This window comes from Rana temporaria, chromosome 2, assembly GCF_905171775.1.
Source record: "Rana temporaria chromosome 2, aRanTem1.1, whole genome shotgun sequence".
Taxonomy (NCBI): domain Eukaryota; kingdom Metazoa; phylum Chordata; class Amphibia; order Anura; family Ranidae; genus Rana; species Rana temporaria.
Window position 1 is genome coordinate 384,250,988 of NC_053490.1, and position 24,783 is coordinate 384,275,770.

Below are 24,783 nucleotides of genomic sequence, written 5' to 3' on the forward strand. Positions count from 1 at the left end.
TTTTTAGACCAAAAGGATGTCGGAAAGGGACATTTCAGGTACAGATGTTAAAAAAAAACACACAGATTTTTACATACTGTCCCTGGTTTTACTGAGGCTGGCAACCCTGATGGGGCCCCCTAGTGGCATGGGGCCCTGGGGCAGTGCCCAGGTGCCCAAATGGTCAGTCCGCCCCTGCTGTATGCACATCCTGCACTTTTCTACAATGCATTGTTAAATGACAGAATTATCTATAATGTTTATGATCTGGTACCACAGGCTAAATCAAATAAAGCATGGTTATACAAAAAATACTACTTTTGTGCTTTTTATGCTGGAGCTGCTTTTCTTCCCTGGCTGCTATTAGTCCAGTGTCATATTCATTTTTCTTAACCTATAAATACAGTGTTGGTCTCATTTTTGCAAGGATATCACAGTTTACCTTTAACTTGTTCCTTTTTGACAGTTGTCTGCTGGAGAACAATGCGTGTTACCAAGAAATTCCTGATGCTAATCCATCCCCTGTCAGGGCGTTCACAAATTCAAATAATGGAGCTTCTGATAGCAGCTGTCTGAGCAAGGCAAGTAAAATAGGGTTAGATGATACGTAGCACTGCACCATTATCCTAATAAGAATAATGTTTTCTCTATTGTATTTAACCCAAAGATTCTTATGAAATACCCTTTTATCTGTTTTTCAGTGCCGAGATGGCAAACAATACATCTGTAATTAAGTAACTATTACACCCATGGCTTTACAAGTAAGTTCCACCATCTTCTTCAGAGCTCAGAGCTCCCACAAAAACACACACAGGGAGCATACAATCTGACAGCAACATAGATAGATAGATAGATAGATAGATAGATAGATAGATAGATAGATAGATAGATAGATAGATAGATAGATAGATAGATAGATAGATCTTTATTTTCAATCAGGTTTTATTAAAGTGATTGTAAATGATCACCTTGTAAAACAGCCTATTCTGTTTTAAATTAAAACAAAAGGCAAAATATTTGTGTATAGATATAAAAAGCTGGGAAAAAGGTACCATATATACTCGAGTATAAGCCGACCCGAATATAAGCTGAGGCACCTAATTTTACCACAAAAAACTGGGAAAACTTATTGACTCGAGTATAAGCCTAGGGTGAGAATGCAGCAGCTACTTTTAGCAGAAAAGAGGGTCAACAATGCCCATTTGCAGCCTCACTGTGCCCATTTGCAGCCTCACTGTGCCCATTGCATGTCTCACTGTGCCCATTGCATGCCTCACTGTGCCCATTCCACGCCCCACTGTGCCCATTGGATGCCTCACTGTGCCCATTGCACGCCTCACTGTGCCCATTGCACGCCTCACTGTGCCATACCTAATCAGCCCATGTCATGCATTGCAGTCAGAAGGCGGCCATCCAGTGTACAAAAGCCACGCCTCCTCCTCGTCCTCATCCGTGATAGGTGGAACACTCAGTTTCCCAGCAGCCAGCAGTGAGTCAGTGTTCCGCCTATCAGGGACCTCCTCTCGTCCGTGGGACGAGGAAGAGAGGAGGTCCGTGATAGGCGGAACACTGAACACTGACTCACCACTGGGAAACTGAGTGTTCCCCTATCATGGACGAGGGCGAGGAGGAGGCGCGGCTTTTGTAGACTGGATGGCCACCGTCTGACTGCATGACACGGCTCATAAGGTATGCAGATGAGACAGGCTCGAGTATAAGCTGAGGGGGGCATTTTTAGCACAGAAAAATGTGGTAAAAAATTTGGCTTATACTCGAGTATATATGGTATTTATAATGTTTTTTGTTTTTTATAAGTGATCACATTCCTTCTTCTACTTCTGTTCTCAACTGCATAAGAGCTGGGGGAGGAGAAGCAACAGCACACTGAGCTTCTCAGTGAATGTCTTGCAGGGGGTGTGTCGGGACAAGTCTAATCATTGGAGGAGAGCAGGCTGAGTTTCCATCACAGCTAAGAAATTTACCACAGTATTTTCCTGCTTAGTGGTGTCAGTGTCTAATAGGAAAGCAAGGGGACTGGCAGCAAGGAAGCAATACAAAGAGAGCAGGATACCTTTTCATACAAGTACATGGTACAGCAGACACATATCAGGAATATGAAATGCTGGGTTAACAAACACTTTACATTTTTTAATAAAGATGTAATAGGGGGAACCAATACAGAAGGGGTACCAACCTAAGTGGTAGAATACAAACGTGGAAAGATAGAAAGCTTTCCTTACTACAATGCCATGATCATGCTACAGAGAGTGTTCAATGTACAACATTAGTTTAGTGTTTTACCAATCCAACTAAGCTTTCCAAGAACTACCCACAATAGCATGTTTATGGGATCCGAGAGAGGTATTCACATAAAAATTGATAATTTGCTAGAGTGATTGCTTCTGACGGATTAGGTGCCAGCAACGTTTTCCAGTGCCTCTTGATAATAGTTCTTGCTGCAAGAAAGATGTGTGTGATGACAGTATGGTAAATTGGTGGAAAACTATCAATACCCACATTTAGCAGAGCTAGTGCTGGTGTCAGGATGCTTGTAATATCCAAAAGACGCTAGAAATTATCCGGGCAGAAGCTTAATACACTAGAACATGTCCATGAAATATGCATTAAGTTTCCTACTTGTCCACAACCCTGCCTAGAAGATGACATTTTAAAGTGGTTCTAAAGGCTGTAGTTTTTTTTACCCTCATGCATTCTATGCATCAATGTAAAAAACCTTCTATGTGTAGCTTCTCCCTCCCACCCCCTCTTATACTAACCTGAGTCTGATCTCGATCCAGCAATGTGCCCGAGAGCAGCTGCTCTGCTGGCTTTTCAAATTCAAAAGGTTTTCGAATTTGAATAGTTTTCCAATTTCCAAAAATAATAAAATAGAATAGAAAATAAAGGAATAGAATAGAATATATATATATATATATATATATATATATATATATATATATATATATATATTAGTGCTGTCAGTTAAACGCGTTATTAACGGCGTTAACACAAACCCATTTTAACGCCGTCAATTTTTTTATCGCGCGATTAAGGAGGTTCACCCTTTAAAACATTTTTTTTTTGTCAGCACGTACCTCTTAACCCTTTCACGCCGACGGGACGCATATATGCGTCCTTGGCGTTCGGGGGATATACCGGGATGATGCCTGCAGCCGCAGGCATCATCCCGGTACCGTTGTTTAGAGCGGGCGATCGGCTATCCAAACATAACAACCGATGCGGCTAAAAGCCGCTCGGTTGTTATGCCGGAGGAGCGGGAGGGGACATCCCCCCCCCTCCCGCCGCCTTTCGCTGCTCTGACCGGGCCTCCCGTCCCACCGGGAGACCCGATCCTCCATCCGGCGCCTTCTGTGTTCAGGCGGAGACTGACACTAAGCCGTAAACGGCTTTGATTCAATCTCCGCATTGAAACCACGGAAGCGGTTTCTCGGCTGCCAATGGCGCCGGATTTAAAAAAGTACACAGTATTCAGAATCGCCGTTTTCGGCGATCTGAATACTTTGAAGTGCAAAGGAGGGCTCGGAGGTCTTTTAGACCCCGATCCCTCCATAAAGAGTACCTGTCACCACCTATTGCTGTCACAAGGGATGTTTACATTCCTTGTGACAGCAATAAAAGTGATCAAAATGTAAAAAAATTTAAAAACACAATTTAATATTATAAAAAAAATAAAAATAAATAAGAAAACAAAAAAAAATGTTTTAAAGGGTGAACCTCCTTAATCGCGCGATTAATCGTGAGTTAACTATGACATTAATGCGATTAATCGCGATTAGAAATTTTAATCGCTTGACAACACTAATATATATATATATATATATATTCTATTCTATTCCTTTATTTTCTATTCTATGTTATTCTCTTTGGAAATTGGAAAACTATTTGAATTCGAAAACTATTCCAATTCAAAAACTATTTAAAAAATATTCAACTTCGAAAACTATTCAAAAAAGGTTTGAATTCGAAATTTTACCCGAATTCGAAATTTGTTATTTCAGATTCAATTAAATTCGGTACTATTCAAATTCGGAAATTTGTTTGAATTTAAATTTGGAACGAAACGAACCGCACATGTCTAACAGTGAATGAAGTTCAGGCTTAAAGCGGTTGTATACCCACCCACATCCTCGGCGTTCGGGGGATATACCGGGATGATGCCTGCAGCCGCAGGCATCATCCCGGTACCGTTGTTTAGAGCGGGCGATCGGCTATCCAAACATAACAACCGATGCGGCTAAAAGCCGCTCGGTTGTTATGCCGGAGGAGCGGGAGGGGACATCCCCCCCCCTCCCGCCGCCTTTCGCTGCTCTGACCGGGCCTCCCGTCCCACCGGGAGACCCGATCCTCCATCCGGCGCCTTCTGTGTTCAGGCGGAGACTGACACTAAGCCGTAAACGGCTTTGATTCAATCTCCGCATTGAAACCACGGAAGCGGTTTCTCGGCTGCCAATGGCGCCGGATTTAAAAAAGTACACAGTATTCAGAATCGCCGTTTTCGGCGATCTGAATACTTTGAAGTGCAAAGGAGGGCTCGGAGGTCTTTTAGACCCCGATCCCTCCATAAAGAGTACCTGTCACCACCTATTGCTGTCACAAGGGATGTTTACATTCCTTGTGACAGCAATAAAAGTGATCAAAATGTAAAAAAATTTAAAAACACAATTTAATATTATAAAAAAAATAAAAATAAATAAGAAAACAAAAAAAAATGTTTTAAAGGGTGAACCTCCTTAATCGCGCGATTAATCGTGAGTTAACTATGACATTAATGCGATTAATCGCGATTAGAAATTTTAATCGCTTGACAACACTAATATATATATATATATATATATTCTATTCTATTCCTTTATTTTCTATTCTATGTTATTCTCTTTGGAAATTGGAAAACTATTTGAATTCGAAAACTATTCCAATTCAAAAACTATTTAAAAAATATTCAACTTCGAAAACTATTCAAAAAAGGTTTGAATTCGAAATTTTACCCGAATTCGAAATTTGTTATTTCAGATTCAATTAAATTCGGTACTATTCAAATTCGGAAATTTGTTTGAATTTAAATTTGGAACGAAACGAACCGCACATGTCTAACAGTGAATGAAGTTCAGGCTTAAAGCGGTTGTATACCCACCCACATCTTACACTTTTGCCTACAGGTAAGCCTATAATAAGGTTTACCTGTAGGTAAAATTAATATTCCCTATGCATGCAGCCGCATGCGCTCTGAATGCCCTAGCTTAAGGTTCAGCAGCATTGGAGTGACGTCATCGCGGCTCCGGCCACTCGCAGCCTGGAAGACACGCCAAGGGCAAGATGTCAGCTCCCTCGACATGGACCGAGCTTCGATACGGGGGCTTTGTTCTGAGGTAAGTATTTCATAATAAGATAGTATGTTCTCTCTTTTTTTTTTTTCCTGTGCGGGTTTACTAACGCTTTAACATGTAGTCATCAGAACAATAGGTAAGAAAAAATCCTCCAATGGATACAGCTTTTTCTGTGACAATTCTATAAGATGGGAATTCCCATTCATTTTGGAGAGATTTCTTCTCATTTCCTGTTGAGTCTCTAGGACAGGAAGTGAGAGGAAACCCTCCAAGCTGAACACAGACAGCAAGAGTTTTGTAAAATAAAAACTAAAAAAAAAACGAAAGCATTTAGTAATATTAGTATTGTGATCAAACATTTGATTCTTAACAGTTTTCTCTTTATTCTTCCAGGTAATCTGCCTAATAAACTCTTAAGGAGTCATTGGGCAAGCTTCTAGCAAAATGAAATGAATACAATAAATTTAAAAATTGCTGTAACACCTGCTTGGGACTTTTTGCGTTTATATTAAATATTGACATGATTGTATTCATGGTATACATTTATGTAAATTGTATGTCATTTATTTTATTATTTATTCCCACTTGACCCTGTAATTCCTCGATTTCTATTTAATGCCATTTATATTGCTTGTGATTGTTCATTTTATTTACCTTTTAATTCCATTAGCCTTAGATGGAATTATCTATCTGTGGCCATTCCTGCTCTAACAATTGGCTCCCGTTGAACCGAAAATGTTGGAAAATTGTCATTCACTGTCAGAATACAATAGCATAGCGCAGGAGTCTCCAAACTTTTCAAATAAAGGGCCAGTTTATTGTCCTTCAGACTTTAGAAGGGCTGGATTGGGGCCAGTGGGGGGGCAGAAAATGTCCCAGGCCCAGCATCAGTGACAATATATATGGTCTCAGGGTTGGGGGTCAATAGGAGGAGGAGTAGTGCCCCTATCAGTAGAAGGAATAGTATCCCATCATTATTAGAAGAAAAGGTGCCCCCTTGTTGGTGTCAGTGGGAGGAATAGTGCCTCATATCAGTGGGAGGAAAAGAGCCCCAAGGGCCATATAAAGGCTAGCAAAGGGCCACATCTGGCCCTCGGGCAGCAGTTTGGAGACCCCTGGCATAGCGGGTAGGATTTCTTCATCCACCTCGCTTGTGTGGATGGGGGAATCCATTGGTTATTTTATTGATCATCCTTATCTGTGAGCATGTGACTATTGGCAAAGAAAAAAAATTACAAATTCAGGAGAACACAATATTTTTTTCAAAGCTTTTTTTTTTTTTTGTTAACCAAAGCATAGCTGTATAACCTTTAAAGGCTTAATATGACAGTACACTAAATTTAATAGGGGTTGCACCGCTGAAATACAGCGCTGCCAATCATATATATTTGGGGTTCTTATTTTTAATCATTTGATTGCTTATGTAAAGAAGCATGATTTTAGAGATACTGTACATTGTTTACAAGTCCTTATGTGCCAATATCAAATTACTGAAAATTTTGATATCTGCATATAATTGTGAAGTTTAGTAAAAAAAAAAGGAAATAAAGTTCTTTATCATTAGATTTAATTCATGTGTATATTTTTAATGCAATTCATTAATTCTGCCACCACATTTTACACTGATTGTTATCTGCAGACCAAAATCTTAGTCAAAGCATAAGGAAGTAAAGGGAGCTACTTCATTCTCCTATTTAATCTTAAAGAAAATGAAACCTTTTCTTAAGCCTCGTACACACGGTCGGACATCAAACAAAATTTCCCTTGGATTTTTGTCAGAAGGGAGTTTTCCGGTCACACCCATAGCATACACACGCTCTGACTTTTTCAGCAACAAACACGAACGTAGTGACGTTTCAATGTACTGAAGAGAGTTTAAAAGAGGAAGTTCAATTCTCCGGCGTCACCTTTTGGGCTCCTTCTGCTAATCGAGAGTTAGTAGAGGTTTCGTCTGTGTGCATTGGCGATTTTCAGTTTCGTGCAATTTTGTTCGTTTCTGAACATCCGTTCGTCAAGCAGACATGTTGCGTAATGGGGTTGTGCTAACTTGACCCACAAAAAATATAAAAATATGTTTGATCCATATAACCAAAATACACTAATCCAAAGTAAAGACATTTGTTTTTACTCTGTCAGTATCACCAGCAAAGCAGCTTTTAGTATTATCACATTATAAAGAAGAAGAGAATGTGTGCTGCTTTTCTTGATTTAAGAACTTGCCGTGTCACGAATGTGCTCTTTCAAATACGAACGCTAGTTTTACCAGACAGAACGTTTCCGGCTGGTCTTTGCTTCTGAGCATGCGCATTTGTACTTTGTACAAAAGTTCGATTGCTTGCTGTACACACGGTTGGACTAGGCACCATCGGACTCTTGTTGGCGTAAAATTTGCCCGTTTGTAGAGCAAACTTTTTGTCCGATGAAACCCGAAAAAGTTTGTCCGATGGAGCGTACACACGGTTGGACTATTTTGAAAACGTGCTCATTTTGAAGTTTGCTGGTAAAAAGTCCAACCGTGTGTATGGGCCTTAAGAGACCTTTTGAGACTTGAAAGCAAGATATACTTTTAAAGTGGAGTTCCACCCAGGAAAAAAACATTTGCCCAAAAATCATAATTTTTTTTTTTTTTTAAATGTGAAAAAAAATTATACTCACCCGAAATACCTGTTGCTATGCGGAAGTTCGTAATCTGCCTCTTCCGTAGCCGCGGTTCATCTTCTTCTTCATCTTCTCCTAGTGAATGGGGCAGGGTGCTTTCTGGGAACTGTGTGTGTTCTCAGAGAGCAGCCGCCCATTCACAAGTCGGCGCTAGACTCGCGCATGCGCAGTAGGAAATGGGCAGTGAAGCCGTAAGGCTTTACTGCCTGTTTCCCCTAGTGTGAATGGCGGCGCGGGACCTGCATCGATCGTGGGATCGGCATCGGGGGGGCCATCAGCGCGGGCAAGTAGGACAGGTAAGTGTCCTTATTAAAAGTCAGCAGCTACACTGTTAGTAGCTGCTGACTTTAAAAAAATTTGCGGGTGGAATCCCAATTTAAGTGATTAGCAGTGGCAGCTGGTGGGTTCTTATTTTGGGGGGGTGGCAAACAAACAACACCTCCCCGATGGCATGGCGGCAATGAAACAATCCCCACTGGTGATCCGGCACATACCCGCTTGTGTGGCGGGGCTTTGGTCTCCTCTCCTGGAGTGCAGGCAGTGGCCTGGGCGGCATCCGGTGTCCACTTCTCCAGCCTCCTCTGCCATGTTTCCTCTTCCACCAAAGCGCTAGGCATCCGATAGGATCACCTGGCAATTTGGCCAATCAGGAAACAGGTCTAATCGGGGGCCCGGAGAGCGTATCGGCCGGCGCTGGCTGGGGAAGCATAGAGATGACCGTCGGAGGCCCGGGCGCAACGTTATGACGTCACGCCCGGTACCCGGAAGTAAACCAAGCCGCAATCGCGGCTGTCGGTGTGAGATCGGTGAATGTTTTTTCACCAATTTCATGCTTGTAAGCCTGAAGGAGAGATGTGGGGTCTTATTGACCCCACATCTCTCCATAAAGAGGACCTGTCACACTGATTCCTATTACAAGGGATGTTTACATTCCTTGTAATAGGAATAAAAGTGATCCAAAAAAAAAAAAAAAGTGTGAAAATAAAAAAATTAAGTAAAATAAAAATAAAATGAACATTTTTTTTTAAAACGCTCCTATCCCCGGTAGCTTGCGTGCAGAAGCGAACACACATGCAAGTCCCGCCCACATATGTAAACGCTGTTCAAACCCCACATGTGAGGTATCGTCGCGTGCGTTAGAGCGTGTGCAACAATTCTAGCACTAGACCTCCTCTGTAACTCAAAAAGCCTGTAAAAAAATTAAAAGCGTCGCCTATGGAGATTTTTAAGTACCGAAGTTTGGCACCATTCCATGAGTGTGCACAACTTTAAAGCGTGACATGTTAGGTATCTATTTACTCGGCGTAACATCATCTTTCACATTATATTAAAAAATTGGACTAACTTTACCGTTTTGTTATTTTTTAATTAATGAATCCGTTTTTTTTTCCCAAAAAAAGGTGTTTGAAAAATTATTGCGCAAATACCGTGTGAGAAAAAAAGTCGCAATGACCGCCATTTTATTCCCTAGTGTGTCTGCTAAAAAAAATATATAATGTTTTGGGGTTCTGATTCGTTTTCTAGCAAAAAATTGTGATTTTTACATGAAGGAGAGAAGTGCCAAAATAGGCCCAGTTGTCAAGTGGTTAAATACACAGGCCAAACCACCGGATCTATGTGAGTGGCTGCAATTGTACCAGAAATTCTTATACTAGCCTGTGTAACTATACTCTCTTTGATTTGAGGATCAATACAGAGAGGAACTTTCAGAGGATAAATCTAATGCCGCGTACACACGATCGGTTAAACCGATGAGAATGGTCTGATGGACCGTTTTCTTTGGTCCAAACCGATTGTGTGTGGGCGCCATCAGGAATATAACCATTGGTTAAAAAAAAGCCAACTTGTTTTAAATGTAACCGATGGATTCATAATCGATGGCAAAAGATCGTTAGTAGGCACGTTGTTGTGTTTTACGTCACCGCGTTCTGACACGATCGTTTTTTTAACCGATGGTGTGTAGGCGTGACGGACCATCAGTCAGCTTCATTGGTTAACCAATGAAAACGGTCCATCGGTCCGTTCTCATTGGATGGACCGATCGTGTGTACGCGGCATCAGAGAATTATTGGATTGCTGGCAGGGGAACAGGCTGCTATCAGAGGTATTCATCTGGAAGTTTAATCGGTGACTATTCATTATCTGCATTAATTAAGCAGTCTAACTATTGAGAGGAACCATTCACTATCCGCATTGCCTAAGCAATTTTACTATTAAGTGGATCTATTGCTGTATATACCCAGGATTGGTGCTGTATATATGAGATAAGACTCACCTGCATATTTTATCTCCACATCTTATTTAATTTGTATTTATTATGTGTTATTAAGAGGTTGATTTTAGTGCATCATTGCACAATTTTACTATTCACATCACAGGTGTCAGAACATTTTTTAATGGTTGAGGCTTTTATCACATATTCATCTGTTAATAACTTATAATAATTTTTATTGGAATTTCTTTATTGGAATATTTATTTCCGCGCTTTAGTAAATCACACATCATCCCTCACAATATTGGTGTTGGTGCCTATCAACAAAGAGTTTTGGCCTGCTCCAGGAGGTCGGGGGCAGACAACAGCCAATATGTCAAAGGTCTCTGGTTTTCCAGCCAGGGAAGTATCAAAGGTTATCTTGATGAGTATATACCCATCATATGGGCATTTCTGGGTCCCTATGCCCCAAATCTCCAACTCCTTCAGTTTGCACAAAGGAATATGCTTCAAGTACTTGTGATAAAAATCTCGGTACAGCAACACCACCTGGGCTCCTGTATTCCGTAGGGCTTGAGTATAGATGCTCTCTACTTGTTTTGAGACTATAAGATAGGGCCCTACTAGTTTTTTGACAGATTTCCATTGGTTGACTCTATAGTTTGTGCCCTTATTAATCTCTTTGGAAGTAGCAGAGTTTTGGTCTAACCATTCGCTCAGTAAGATGTGCATTTCTTGTCTCCGGCTCTCCTTCCTTGAGGGTTTGGTTTATTTTCCTTCCCTTGGAGAGGATAAGGGAGGGGCAACAGTTGGCTTGGGTCCCTTTTTCTTCTTAGGTCTTTCCTTTAATGAAGATGGGGGGGAAGCAGCAGGTAACTTGTGTCCCTTTTTCTTCTTAGATCATCTCTTGGCCTTGGAACTCAGTTTTCTCTCAGGTCTCTCAACTAGCTCCTTTACTGAGGTCCCCAGAATTGGAGCGGATACATAAAGGTTTAAATGATAATGAGGTAATAGGTGAATTAACATGAAAGCATGAGGCACTGAGGGACCTGCCAGAGCAGGACACTAAACAGGTTTTTATTAGGACAGCTAAAAAGCAGTATGATTTTGGGAATAAAGCCGAGATTTTGCTGGCGGGAGTAATCAAACCCAAAAGGAATTTGAACTATATTGCAAAGATAAAGGAAAAAAAGGGGGAGATGAAATATTGTACTAAGGATATCAGTAAAATCTTTTTGGAGTATTACCGATCTTTATATAAAGTAAATGATATTCAAAATAACGATGATACTCAAAAGAGGATTAGAATAGAACAGCATTTACGGAAACTAAAATTACCAGCTATATCAGAAGAAGACGCAAGTAAACCAGATAGCGATAACTCCAAGGAAGAAATAGAACAGGCAATTAAGAAGGGGAAAAGTCCAGGACCTGATGGGTACACGTCCCTATACTTTTCTTGGAACTTTGTCTCCATACTTTCATGTATACATGGATTCCATTGGGGGGAGGCCTGAAGATACGTGAAGAAGCCTTGAGGGCCTATATATCACTTTTGGTAAAGGAAGGGAAGGATCCAACAATGTGATCCAGCTTTAGGCCAATTTCCTTGATTAATGAGGATGTAAAAATGTTTGCGGGGATACTGCCAGAAAGATTGAAATCCTAGTTTTCCAGATTGTATTGAGAAGGATTCAACAGGTGTTGTTCTGGGGAGTGAAGCAAGAGAAAATATATTAAGAACAACTCTTTTAATGCATGAAGCAACACGCTTTCGATAGGTTAGATTGGGATTATATGCTTCAGACATTACATAAATTTGGTGTAGCATCCACTACCTTTTGGTAGGTGCTAGAATGAGGTTTTTGTATGTTAAGGTATCAATTCAGGTAAATTTAGGCAGGCCTGTGCTCTAGGCCTGTTTGTTTTGATCTGGGCTGGGAATGTTCAGAGTAGCTGTGGTCGTGACCACTTGTGCTCAGGCTCAGAGACGCCTCCCCTGCTTCCAGTCAGTATGTTCTGGAAAAAAGGCTTGATCTCATGCTCGAGTGGCAGGTAGCTCATGTGAGGGGTGTCTGCCAATCCCCATTTGATATTGGAAGGGGGCAGGACACCTATATAAGCTGAGGTCGCATGCTGCGGGGAAGGAGTTGTTACAGTAGCAAGATGGAGTGCTAGTTGCTGTGTGGTGGTCCCCAGCCTGGAGCCTGCCATGTGCTGAGGGGCGGAGTCGCGGGGAAGACTCATCCCTCACATGCACCACAGAGGAGGAATTCTGACAGAGGAGAGAAAGGATTAGAGAAACAGCTGGACTGTGCAGCTGAACTGTGTTTCCCTCCATGGGCCGGGGGCATGGAGAAGGTCAGTGTGTACACTACAGCAAGTGCTGGAACCAAAGGAAGCTATTGAGGATGACTGCTGTGGCCGGGGAACGCAGCAGTTCAGGAAAAGACTTTAAACATAGTGCGGATTGCTGTGACAGGGGAACTCAGCATCTGCAAGATTGGACTATCTGGGCCTAGTAGTCCACCGGTCACCATGTGCTGCTAAAGTACTGGGCCGTCAGGGGAGGTGTGCCAGCTCAGTGCCAGCATTTGAGTGACTTTGAGCAAGCTGAGGAGTTATTCAGAGTGACTTCTCATAATCACAGTGAAATATACAGGAAGCTAACGGTTTTGCAGCAAAGGATTTACACAGGAGAAGTGATACTCTGCAGGAGTCAGTTTAGAAAAGGAGAAGCAGTAGTCTGCAGTGAAGGAAAGCAGAGAGCAACAGACTGTGAATGGTAGCTGTGCCTTATTATCAGGACTGTATCTTTCAATTCAAGTTCTAACAATGTGCTAAGTGCTATGGGCATCTCATATCATCTGTATCCTATCCAAGTTGTGTCCCGCAAATAAAATACAGCAAAGCAACGCAAATGACTGTTCATTGTCTCAAGATGGATGAATGGGGGTCAGGCAGCAGGGTGATGTGTGGATCTTTTTGAACTCGCGGTAGTGCACCGCTACATTGGTATAGGCCCGCGTATGCTGAGGTGGATAGAGGCTTTGTATTCTAAACCTACGGCCCAAATCCAGGTTAGTGGAACTCTGTCAGAAAATGTTAGTCTTTATAATGGGACACATCAGGGTTGCCCACACCCCCCCTTACTTTTTGTGTTTTCCTTAGAACCTTTTTTAGCATCTATAAGAGCTAATCATGAAATTGAGGGTATAGGGGTCCCTGGGCAAGAGCATAAGATATCCGCAAAAGCGGATGATATTATGTTATAAATAACAAATCCTATACAAACACTCCCTGGGTGATTATGGGGAGATATCGAACATTAAGATTAATTTGGAGTAAACTGAGATATTAAATATCTTAGTTCCCCCATCAGAAAGAAGGACCCTTGGAACTCTTTTCCCCTTTGCGTGAAAGTTAAAGGAACTGAGATATCTGGGAGCGTTCTCATCAATTTAAACAGTAGATCTATATCAGGATAATTATCTACTTCTTTTGAACATAATTAAACAAGACCTGGAAGAATATCCTACACATAGACTAAGCATGATTAAAATGATGATCTTCCCGAAAGCCTTATATATCTTTCAAAGTCTTCCGATTAATATCCCAGAGGCTTACTTTAAAACCCTCAGATTTTATTGCAGAAATATGTATGGAATAACAGAGGTAACTGCATTGCCCATAAAATAATGAGTAGACCAAAAGAAAAGGGGGAGTATTCCTTCCAGATTTTGAGTAATATCATAGAGCAACGGTACTGCAGAGAATTATAGATTGTGTTCATAGTGCCCCACATAAAAAATTGGTGAAACTGGAGGAAAACATGAGCAAATCCGCGTTGGCCCAGATTATTTGTATTCCAAGGGAATATAGGGGTTTATCTAGAGAAACGCCCACAATTACAACTGAAACATTAAGAGTATGAGATAAATTACTTAAAAGTATATCATGGCAGCAAAACAGCCCCTTGATGTCCCTGACGGCAAATAATTATTTTCCTCCGGGGAAAGACAACAAATTGTATTTAAAATGGACCCTTTCGGATCAGCTGAAATTTAAATATGTTCTGAAAGGAATCACTATAGGAGCTGCGAGAAAAATATGGCTCAACGCCATGGGATGTATGGAGATATAGACAACTCCAACATTTTACTGAATCCCTTCCTAAACCCCTTGGTTTGGCCAGCAGGTTGAATCCCTGAGAAAGACTGATTGACCAAAGAGGAATAAATAGACAAGGGATCTCTAGAATATATAAGATGTTGATAACATCTTTAGATGATGGGTCCATGTGTCCCTTGGGGAGTTGGGAAATAGAACTGAAAAGGGCCATTGCTGGAAGCAATGAAAGCCAAAGTAATGGATTATGTCCACACCACTTCAATGGACACAAGGATAAAATAAACGAATCATAAACTTTTAACTATATGGTATTATGTCCAAAATAAACCCCCGATACATCACCCTTATGTTGGAGGGAATGTGGGAGGGTTGGAACTCATGCTCACATATAGTGGCAGTGTAGTGTGATACAGCCATATTGGGTGGACGTGTTAGATTTAATCAAGAGGATCAATGGGATTGAAGTGAAAATGTATTTATTTTAGCAAATACACGATTTGCCTGGGGGTAGCTTGGGGGTAGTGGTATGTGATTCCACCTCTTTATAAAAATGAATAAAATGTATATGGGAAGGTTATGTAATCACCACTCTTAGGGTTTTCTTTTCTTTCCCCTTGGGGGGGGGGTGGCAGGGGTGCTCTGACTCTCGTCTCCGCCGTAGTGTTTTCGGTATTGTTGTTTTTGCTCTATGGTCTTTTCTCTTTTTCCATCTTAAGAAACTAAAGTGTAGTACATGTTATGAGATGAATTCATTCTTGTGGGTTTTTTGTGGGTTTTTTGTGTGTGTTTTTTGTGTTTTTATGAATGAAATGTATAATTGTTCTTGGAAAGTATGTAAGGTCTTGGATTTGTACAATAATTTTATATAAATAAATTTAAACACTGAGGTCCCTAGAAGTTTCCCCCTGGTTTTGGGAAGATCAACTTCTGTAAGGCATTCAGAACGTCCGTGAGTAGGCCTTGGGACAATTGGCCCGAAAGTGTCCAATATCCCTACATCCGTAACATCTCTTCTCTTGCCCCTGGGAAAATGTTGTCTTCCCTTGGCGAGTCCCTTGTTCTTGGACCTTATCTTGTGCCTCCATCACCCACATCAAGGCATGATACATCTGGGTTTGGGCCTGAGCTACCTGAGCCATTAGTTTGGTTGGTCCAAGTTGACTTACCGGCTTATTAGTGTCATGAAGGGCCAACCCCGCAGGTTCACATTCAGTTCCACTGTTTTCATCCGAGAAACTAATCTCTGCATGAATGGCTCGGGCCACTACTTTCTCTCTATTTTCAGTAATAGAACTCACTTCTCTTGACCTTTGTTTTTTTTCTTCTAATAGAGACTCTTCTTCTCGTTCCTCTCGTATTCAGGGTAGGTAGACACCATGTTGGTTCTTTCTTTCTTTCTAGTAGCAATTTTAATACGATCAGATGATTTGGCCAAGCTCCTTGTAGAACCCAGTCTAGACGAGCTTGATCAGCATCCTTGGGATCAATACCCCTCTTGAGGATAATTTGATACAACATTCTACATCTACTCGAGGTTTGTACTCAGACAGACTCTCCCCTTTTTGCTGGTATGTGTGATTGAATTTGTACTTCAGGTCTGAAGTAGTTTCAACTCTTCTAAATACAGCATACAGAGTGTCTATGTAGTCTATAGCAACACAAGTTTTCTTCCCCATCCTCAGATTACGGATCACCTCAGCCGCCGGGCCTCGGAGACTCTCACTAAGCCGTTGTCATTTCACAGCCTCTGGAACATTCTATTCTTCCATGGCTTGCAGGGCTTGGCGCATCCAGGTTTCAAACTCATCTTCCCCTACAGGGGTTCGGTAACTGCCCTAAGAAAAACTTGAGTCTTCTGTAGCTCTGGCTGGCATTTCCAGAGCCATTCTTCACCAAACTATAAACTAACTGACTCATATCGGTGTAAAAACAGAGAGGAGGGACATTAGCTCCTTTGGAGTCGGTTCCCAACGATACTGAGTCCTTCTCCTGAGCCGTTAATGAGGGTTGCTGCTCAGCAGGCTCTCCCTCAATCTTTGGTGGGATCACTCTAGCGATTACTCCTTCGGCTAGACGTAACTCTTACCTCTGGAAGCACACAGGTATCTCTTCTTGGCACTCTAGTAATACCCAGACTTGATCAAGATCATAATCAGATTCTGTGTCTACAATGTCGGCTTGGTGTCCTGGGGCCATAACTCTCACCCACTTTTTAATCTCTCCCTCAGTTTGTTCAATTTCTTTTTGTTAGATTGAACAAATGATTTTGTATCTATATTGGTAGTCTCTAAAGCTCCATACTCTTCCAGCACAAAACTTGAGTAAACTCCACTTTCTCTACTGCGCAATCCTAAATTCCTGTCACAGTTAGCATATGGTTAGGCCTCACTTTGAAAAAGTCCCAACTTATGCGCCATTTGCTGGCAGGGGTCTGCAGTTCACCCTTTTGTGTAGTAACCAATAGCGATGAAAAGAGTACGTTTGTGCTAACTGATTCTTGGTGGAATACTGATCCCAGACAGTCCTATGTAAGTCCTGCCAACTCTCCTGGCTGCAGCAACTTGACTCAAACACCAGCAAAATCACAGTCTTTCCCTCTGGCTCTACATCTACTTCTGGCATGTCTCTCCCAGATCTTCTCACTGTGGCTGTCAATCACCGACCCCCAGATGGATCCCTCCTGAATGATTTGCCTGGCAATGTTCCCTGCTGTCTTCTTCCTGATCCTGTTCCAGACACCTCTCGATGACTTTGTATGGAGAGATTCCTTCCCAGCTCCTGAGCTCCAACCCCATAGTCAACCCCTCCAGAAAGGGGCTCCCTATAGGAGACTAACACTCCATTATTTCAGTTCTTCAACTCCTCCCACAGCAGGCTGACCCTGAGTCAGCCTGCCCCCTGCCAATCCTAGTTGGGGATTGGTCAAGGCTCCCACGGACACTCCATGCCACTCCAATCCTCTCTCCCTGCCTCTTTTCCAGAACCTTCTAGAAACAGAGGGAGGCGCCAGAGAGATGAAGTAACATGTCAGTAACCTGCTGCTACACTAAAACCACTCTCAGCCCCCAGATCAAAAACAAATAGGCCTATCTCACAGCTAGGCCTGTGTATATTTTCCTGCACTGGCTGTCAAAAAAACACACTAACTCTAGAAACCTACCTACCTAAGGTAGAGGGTGCTACAACCATATGATCAGCTGAGCCAAATCACAGCTCATCACATATAAACAAATGGCAGTTATCGTCATTTCCTTTCCTCAGCGCTGTTACTGTGTGAGGAGAGGAAAGCCGATAACCAGTTATCCTGTTACAGGGGACATTTACACTGATAATCAGTGCAGCCCCATCAGTGCAGCATATAAGTGCCCATTAGTGCAGCATATAAGTGCTCATCAGTGGTGCCTTATCAGTGCAGCCTCAGCAGTGCCTCCTCATCAGTGCAGGTTATCAGTGCTCATCAGTACAGATTCATCAGTGTCCATTAGTGCAGCCTTATTAGTGCCCATCAGAACAGCCTATTAGTGCCCATCAGTGCAGCCTCAGCAGTGCACATCAGTAAAAAAGGAAAATCACTTATTTGCAAAACTTTGCAGAAAACTTTTTTCATTTGTCTAGCAAAAAAAGTAAAAACATAAATAAACCAGTGGTGATTACCACCAGAAGAAAGCTCTGTCTCAAAAAAATTATAAAAACGTAATTTCGGTACAGAGTTGCATGACCACGCAATTCTAATTCAAAGTGCAACAGCACTGAAAGCTGAATATTGGCATTGCCAGGAAGGGGGTGAAAGTGCCCAATAGGCACATGGTTAAAGCGGTTGTAAACCGCATATATAATTTTTTTTTTTTTTACCTGCAAGGCAAAATGCATAATCAGCTAGTATGCACCGCATAATAGCTGATTATGAAATACTTACCTCAAAACGAGGTGAACAACACTTACCTGGTTCACGCCGAGCGAGATGTCATTTTGCTCCGGCGTGTCTTCCGGGTATCGCCGCTCCAGCGCTGTGATTGGCTGGAGCGGCGATGACGTCACGTGCGCGCAGGAGATTTAAAATCGGCAAGGTCCGGCGGCTGCCGGATCTTTCGCTGTGGATTCCCCCCTGCGCATGCGCCGCCCGCATTGCGAGGGGAATATCTCCTAAACCGTACAGGTTTAGGAGATATTCTTTATACCTACAGGTAAGCCTTGTTATAGGCTTACCTGTAGGTAAAAGTCAAAAATAAAGGTTTACAACCGCTTTAAATCAAGTTTGTACCATGCCTAGTGGCCTGAGTTGAGGTGATTAAAGTATGAAAACTAGGCTTAACTAGGCAATTGTTTCAAAATGTTATATAACACATTATGTTCAAATTAATCTTACACAAGGTAAATCATACTGTTCTCAAATTTGTGATTGCTACCTGGTGACAAGCATTTCTAGTTTTAGACCCCATTCACACCTTCGCGTTTTGTCGCATGTAGCGCGACGCGAACAAACGCCAGAGGGACAAAATACAATGTTAGTCAATGGGGACGGTTCACATCTGCACGCTGATGCGCCTAACGCGCATCGCCTGTAGTCAAAAGAAGTTCCGGACCCTTTTTTGTCGCGCAATTCGCGCGATTTGCGCGTATTAGCGCGTTTTTTGTTTTCCATTGAAAGCAATGTAAAACGCCGGATACGCGCGTATTGCGCGACAACAAGCGTATGTACACGCGTTTTTGCGCCTTTGCTGCTCATATTTGAATACTGAAAATGAAAAAGAAAGTACATAATCTCAAACAGGAAGTCCCAAAATCACCATTTTGCCTATCAGTATCCCAGCAGCAAGCATGGCATCAGACCTCGGTGATACACTTTCTGTCCTGGAGACAGAGAAATTTATTAGCATGGTGAAGGAGCACACCTGCCTGTATGACATCAAGGATCCATCCTACAGTTTGAGAACAGTGCGGAGGAGGGCATGGGACAAAATTGCCTCTCAGATATATCCTAACTGGACCGAAATGGAAAATAAAGACAAAAAAGGTAAACTCCGGCGAAAAGTAAAATGAACATAAGTAGATATTATATTTGTTTTTTTTGGAAATTCAATGTTTGTATAGTCATACTAGGGGGGTGAGGAAGGGAATGTGTCCTCAATATAGTGTTCTAACCGTGTGGGAAGAGGGTAGACTGGTGGAGGTGACAGACCTGTGTCACTATCTGCAAGAGACAAAATGTGCCCGTATAATATTTGTGCTGACTGCCGTCTTGAAGTGGTTAAATAAAATATCTAGTGACACCACCTTTTGTAAGAACCTATGCTGCTGCACGAGTGTCAGGCCGGGTACACACGAACAAACATGTACGGTGAAAGCGGTCCGTCAGACCGTTTTCACCGTACATGTCTGCCAGAGGGCTTCTGTACGATGGTTGTACACACCATCGTACAGAAGTCCGCGCGTAAACAATACGCGGGGCGTGTCCGCGTCGTCGCCGCGACGATGACGCGGCGTTGACGCGGAGACGTGGGCGGGCCTGCCATTTAAAGGCTTCCACGCATGCGTCAAAGTCATTCGATGCATGCGAGGGACAGCGGGCGCCTGGACATGTACGGTAGGTCTGTACTGACGACCGTACATGTGCGAGCGGGCAGGATTCCAGCAGACGGTTTTAAAACACGTCCAGGAATATTTGCCCGCTGGGAAAAGGCCCGGCGGGCAAATGTTTGCTGGAATTCGGCCCGCTCGCGCCCACACACGACCGAACATGTATGTTGAAACTGGCCCGCGGACCAGTTTCAGCATACATGTTTGGTCGTGTGTACGGGGCCTCAGATTTGGCCGTTTGCTAGCCTTCCAATGTCCTGACGCACTATGCCCCCCATTGACACAAACAATGGGGCACTGCACTGTATTATTCAATGATAACAATGATGGTATACTATTCCACCTAGGAGGATTAGTATACCATCATTGTTATCAGTGCATCAGTACATCAGTTATGTATACAGTACAGTGCCCCCATTGGGGGGATACTCCCCTTCCTAGTAACCAACAACCCTATGTTACCACTGAGGCAGGACCTGTGAGTTATTGTTCCCATCCTGACACCATGACACCGATTTAAAAAAAACCTCAAAATAAAACAAACATGAGACTTCTTAATACATTAATAACATATTTTTATTTTATTTTATTACAACAGCATATGATGTATTCTTCAAAAAAGTACGTCAAGCATTGACAGTCTCACAAAAAAAGAATAATATTAATAATTAAATGGAATCCAGCTGCCATGGCACCTGTCCTTCAGGAGACATAAAATATGCGGCATACTGATCCCGTACATGGGAGCCCTGCCTGTTCCCACGGACACCAGTCCACTGAGCTCTTTCCAGAGTCTCAGTAACCGGTTCTTCGAAATCGAAGCCATCGCGCTGCCTCACAAAATTGTGCAAGGCGCACGCAGCTTTGACAGCCGTGACGGCATTCTGCATGTTTAACACTATGGGAGTGTGCAGAAGCCGCCACTTATTGGCAAGTATTCCAAAAGTGCATTCAACTACTCGCCGTGCCCGGGTTAGGCGGTAGTTGAATACCCTTCTCTCCTCTGTCAAACTATGCCCCGAATAAGGCCGCAGGAGGTTTGTCCCCAAAGAAAAGGCCTCATCACCCACAAAAACACTTGGTAGTGGAGGGCCATTTGTGCCTGGGAGAGGACGGCATTGTGGTAGGTCAAGATCATCTGATCGCAGCATTTGACCAAAGTTCGAGTTTCCAAAGATGGTTGAGTCCGCGCTGCTCCCATATGACCCAATGTCTATGTAAGTAAAACAGTAGTTTGCATCTGCTACAGCCATCAATACAAAAGAGAAATATTTCTTGTAATTGAAGAATTCACTTCCACTTCTCATGGGCTTCACAATCCTAATGTGCTTCCCATCTATTGCTCCGACACAATTAGGAAAGTTGCAGCGTTGCCAGAATACCTCCGCAATCTGTGCCCATTCCTGTGCAGTAGGTTTCTTGAACACTACCTCCTGGAGAACCTCCCATATAGCAGAGCAGGTGTCACGTATAATATAACTCGCTGTCGACTTGCCTATACGGAAGGCATAATGTAGACTTCCAAGAGACTGTCCAGTTGATAAATATCTACAAAGAAAATAATATATATTATTTTATTTTGTTTTTGACAGTGAAACAGATAAAAGACAAATGGAAGAGCTTTCGTGACGCCTATGCAAGATACATGAGACTGGTAACAAGTAACAGGAGTGGATCGGCGGCATGTCACATCAAAGAATACATTCATGCTAAGGAATTGGAATTCTTGAGACCTTCATTGAGTTTGGCGAGGTAAACTATTATCTGTACTAAGGACAGTGAGCGCAATTGGTATACAAAAGTTATAATAATTCATTTATATTTTCAGGACTGAAAACAGCTGGGAGGAAGCTGCTCCGACCGCCCCTGTCGCGATGGATAACAGCAGCCGAAATTCGTGTGATGAGACACTGGAGGGTCTGGAGCCGGAAAGCCAGTTGGCCAGTTCATCTCAATCTACGCCGGCAACACCTCTGGGAGAGCTGCAGACAACGCCAAGGCCGGTGCCGCGTGTAGCTGCGAGGGGGACCAAAAGAAAAGCTCCGGAATCAGACCCCAATGTGACAATGATGCTACAGATCATGTCAGAAATGAAGGACAGAATGGGTACTAATACTAATACCCCTTCATACGGAAACAAGTCGGCCCAATGTTTGGCGGAGTTAATGGACAGGGTTCCCAAAAGCCTACAAGCCGATATGCTGGCAGGTACCATACGGTACATCAACACATTTATTCCACCTGAAGAACCCTACCTATCCCCAGAACCACCACCACCGTATGGCCCCTATGCTAACCAACACCCGCAACATCTGTCAGCACCAACACTTCGTCACTTCACAGCACCACCTTTTCACAGCCACCTACCTCAACACGCACCACCTTACCCGACTCAGACGCCCACACTTTCTACCCACCCTCAACTACCAACACCACCTTCTGCATACACTTCCTCAACACTCCCTGATCCGCCTTACCTGCATACGCACACTTCGACAATGTCACCTTACAGACGCCCACAGACGACACCTTCTGCCTACCATCCCACGACTTCACAAACATTTCATCTACCTCCACAACCTCCTACTTACCCTTCTCGCACGACATACCCTTCCGATTACACACACCTGCCTACACTCCCACCTTACAATCCTCAACCTACACCAACACCACCACCACCACAACCACCAGCAACACCACCATCACGTTGGCCGCATGGTACAACATCTAGATCTGATTGGTCTAGTTTTGGCAAAGCCATAGACGCTGGCATATCGGTGGATGACCCAGGGGAATCCCCAAGTTTCCAAAAACTGTAATGTTGTGTTATCAGACTCTAGTTCAACTGCAGTCAAATTATTTGTTTTCTATGAGCTACGTTAGCTTAAAGTTTGTTTTTTGACCAAAAAATAAAAAAAATTAAAAATAGGATGAATACAGTTTATAATATACTTCCTAAAAAAATAAAAAAAATTGGACCTTGTAAAACGTGTGTTTTTTAATATTAGATGCATATACAAATATAATATTATTGGGTAATGTATGCAATAGTGTTTGTAGTGTTTGCTTTCTGCCTATCACGGAGGCCCTCTCGTCCGAGGACGAGAGGGCCCCCGTGATGGACGAACACTGAACACAGTGCCTCATAGGACGCTGAATGTTCCGCCTGTCACGGAACAGAAGATGTAGATGGCACGTCTTTTTGAAGACACATACGGGCAAGATTCGCAAAGGTAAGGGCACGGTCTGAATGGGTCAGGTCAGGACATGTAATGGGGCACAGTCTGTCATGTAATGGGGCACATTCTGTTATGTAATGGGGCACAGTCTGTCATGTAATGGGGCACAGTCTGAATGGGTCAGGTCAGGACATGTAATGGGGCACAGTCTGTCATGTAATGGGGCACATTCTGTTATGTAATGGGGCACAGTCTGTCATGTAATGGGGCACAGTCTGAATGGGTCAGGTCAGGACATGTAATGGGGCACAGTCTGTCATGTAATGGGGCACATTCTGTTATGTAATGGGGCACAGTCTGTCATGTAATGGGGCACAGTCTGAATGGGTCAGGTCAGGACATGTAATGGGGCACAGTCTGTCATGTAATGGGGCACAGTCTGTCATGTAATGGGGCACAGTCTGAATGGGTCAGGTCAGGACATGTAATGGGGCACAGTCTGTCATGTAATGGAGCACATTCTGTTATGTAATGGGGCACAGTCTGAATGGGTCAGGTCAGGACATGTAATGGGGCACAGTCTGTCATGTAATGGGGCACAGTCTGTCATGTAATGGGGCACAGTCTGAATGGGTCAGGTCAGGACATGTAATGGGGCACAGTCTGTCATGTAATGGGGCACATTCTGTCATGTAATGGGGCACAGTCTGTCATGTAATGGGGCACAGTCTGTCATGTAATGGTGGCACCGTGATGCGAGTCATGAATAGTAGGAAGGGGGTAGGTAGTTATACGGTGAGTATAGAATTTTGTTATGGGCACTAGAGCATCATTTTGGAACTTTTTACCTCAGTGTGATGATAAGTCGCTCCACAGGGGGTATGGAATTGCGGAAATAGGTGTCCATCCTCTGTAATCTACCGCTGAGCAGTTCTAGCAACTCATCAAAACTGTTAATAAAAATAAAAACGTTTTTTAGTGGACATGGAAAGGTACAATGTCAAAAACAATGAATACAGATAATTTTTACAAACCTTTTCATAGACATTCTGGTGTAGTCCAGGAATTTCTCCTCGTGCTCTCGGAGATCTTTATAAAGGACCCAAAACTGTCCTGTTTCTTCCCGACCGGCAATAACAGGGTGGATCCAATATCTCCGTGCCCTCTTCCTTCTCCTCTGTCCCTGGTATAGCATATACGAGGTGGCAGTGACTGCTGCCATCATACATGCCATCTCATCGTCGTTCATTTTGGAATGGGAAGCACAATGATGACCCGGAAGAGGTATATTCACACAGGAAGAGGAAAATAAAAATCCTAGGATAGCAACAAGTGATGTCAGGGATTATCATTTTTCCTATTGGATTATAAGAAAAAATACGAGGAACAAAAACGTCGGTAAACGCTGTATGCAAACGCGCGCATACGCGCGCATACGCGCATATTCGCGCGACAAAACGCAGAAAAAAACGCTGAAAAAAACGCCTGAAAACGCCGCTATTGCCTACGCCTAGGTGTGAATGCAGCCTAAGGATGACGGGGTTAACCTCTACGTTTGCCAAAGGAAACTGAGCTGACTGTTAAGAGGTGGTGGTTAGAGAAGCAATAAGGTTACTATTGCACTAATGATTTTTTTTGGACCGAATTGGATGATGGCCGGTGGAATAGAATTTTTAGGTTTATCTGCAAGAGAATCACAGCA

At 42.9% G+C, this 24,783-nt stretch overlaps 3 protein-coding genes across 6 annotated transcripts in view; 2 read left to right on the forward strand and 1 right to left on the reverse strand.

Moving 5' to 3' along the window:
• Nucleotides 1–5,870, forward strand: part of LOC120927326 (uncharacterized protein PB18E9.04c-like) — a 54,909-nt gene extending 49,039 nt beyond the window's left edge. For all 4 annotated transcript variants that reach the window (XM_040337915.1, XM_040337916.1, XM_040337918.1 and 1 more), the window contains 3 exons: nt 446–560; nt 681–740; nt 5,718–5,870. In XM_040337915.1, the coding sequence (XP_040193849.1) occupies nt 446–560; nt 681–713 (148 nt within the window). In that variant the 3' untranslated portion in view covers nt 714–740; nt 5,718–5,870. The remainder of the gene's footprint in view (nt 1–445; nt 561–680; nt 741–5,717) is intronic.
• Nucleotides 5,871–20,460: 14,590 nt separating this feature from the next.
• Nucleotides 20,461–24,511, reverse strand: LOC120927328 (protein ALP1-like). Its single transcript, XM_040337919.1, has 3 exons — nt 24,116–24,511; nt 23,930–24,031; nt 20,461–21,450 (listed from the first exon to the last, which is right to left on the reverse strand). Exons 1-3 carry the CDS (start codon nt 24,328–24,330, stop codon nt 20,571–20,573), a joined length of 1,197 nt encoding a protein of 398 aa, XP_040193853.1. The 5' UTR covers nt 24,331–24,511; the 3' UTR covers nt 20,461–20,570.
• Nucleotides 21,442–22,799, forward strand: LOC120927329 (pollen-specific leucine-rich repeat extensin-like protein 1). Its single transcript, XM_040337920.1, has 2 exons — nt 21,442–21,654; nt 21,731–22,799. The coding sequence occupies exons 1-2, from the start codon at nt 21,548–21,550 to the stop codon at nt 22,719–22,721; spliced, it is 1,098 nt and encodes a 365-aa protein (XP_040193854.1). The 5' UTR covers nt 21,442–21,547; the 3' UTR covers nt 22,722–22,799.
• Nucleotides 24,512–24,783: the final 272 nt, after the last annotated feature.

Excerpts from the sequence above, each read along its gene's own strand:
- LOC120927329 (XM_040337920.1), top strand. The coding sequence starts at position 21,548 with ATGAGACTGGTAACAAGTAACAGGAGTGGATCGGCGGCATGTCACATC. Across the intron at positions 21,655-21,730 it reads CCTTCATTGAGTTTGGCGAG|GACTGAAAACAGCTGGGAGG; the intron begins GTAAACTATTAT and ends TTATATTTTCAG.
- LOC120927328 (XM_040337919.1), bottom strand. The coding sequence starts at position 24,330 with ATGAACGACGATGAGATGGCATGTATGATGGCAGCAGTCACTGCCACC. Across the intron at positions 24,032-24,115 it reads ACCAGAATGTCTATGAAAAG|TTTTGATGAGTTGCTAGAAC; the intron begins GTTTGTAAAAAT and ends TTTTATTAACAG. Across the intron at positions 21,451-23,929 it reads CGACTTATCATCACACTGAG|ATATTTATCAACTGGACAGT; the intron begins GTAAAAAGTTCC and ends TTTTCTTTGTAG.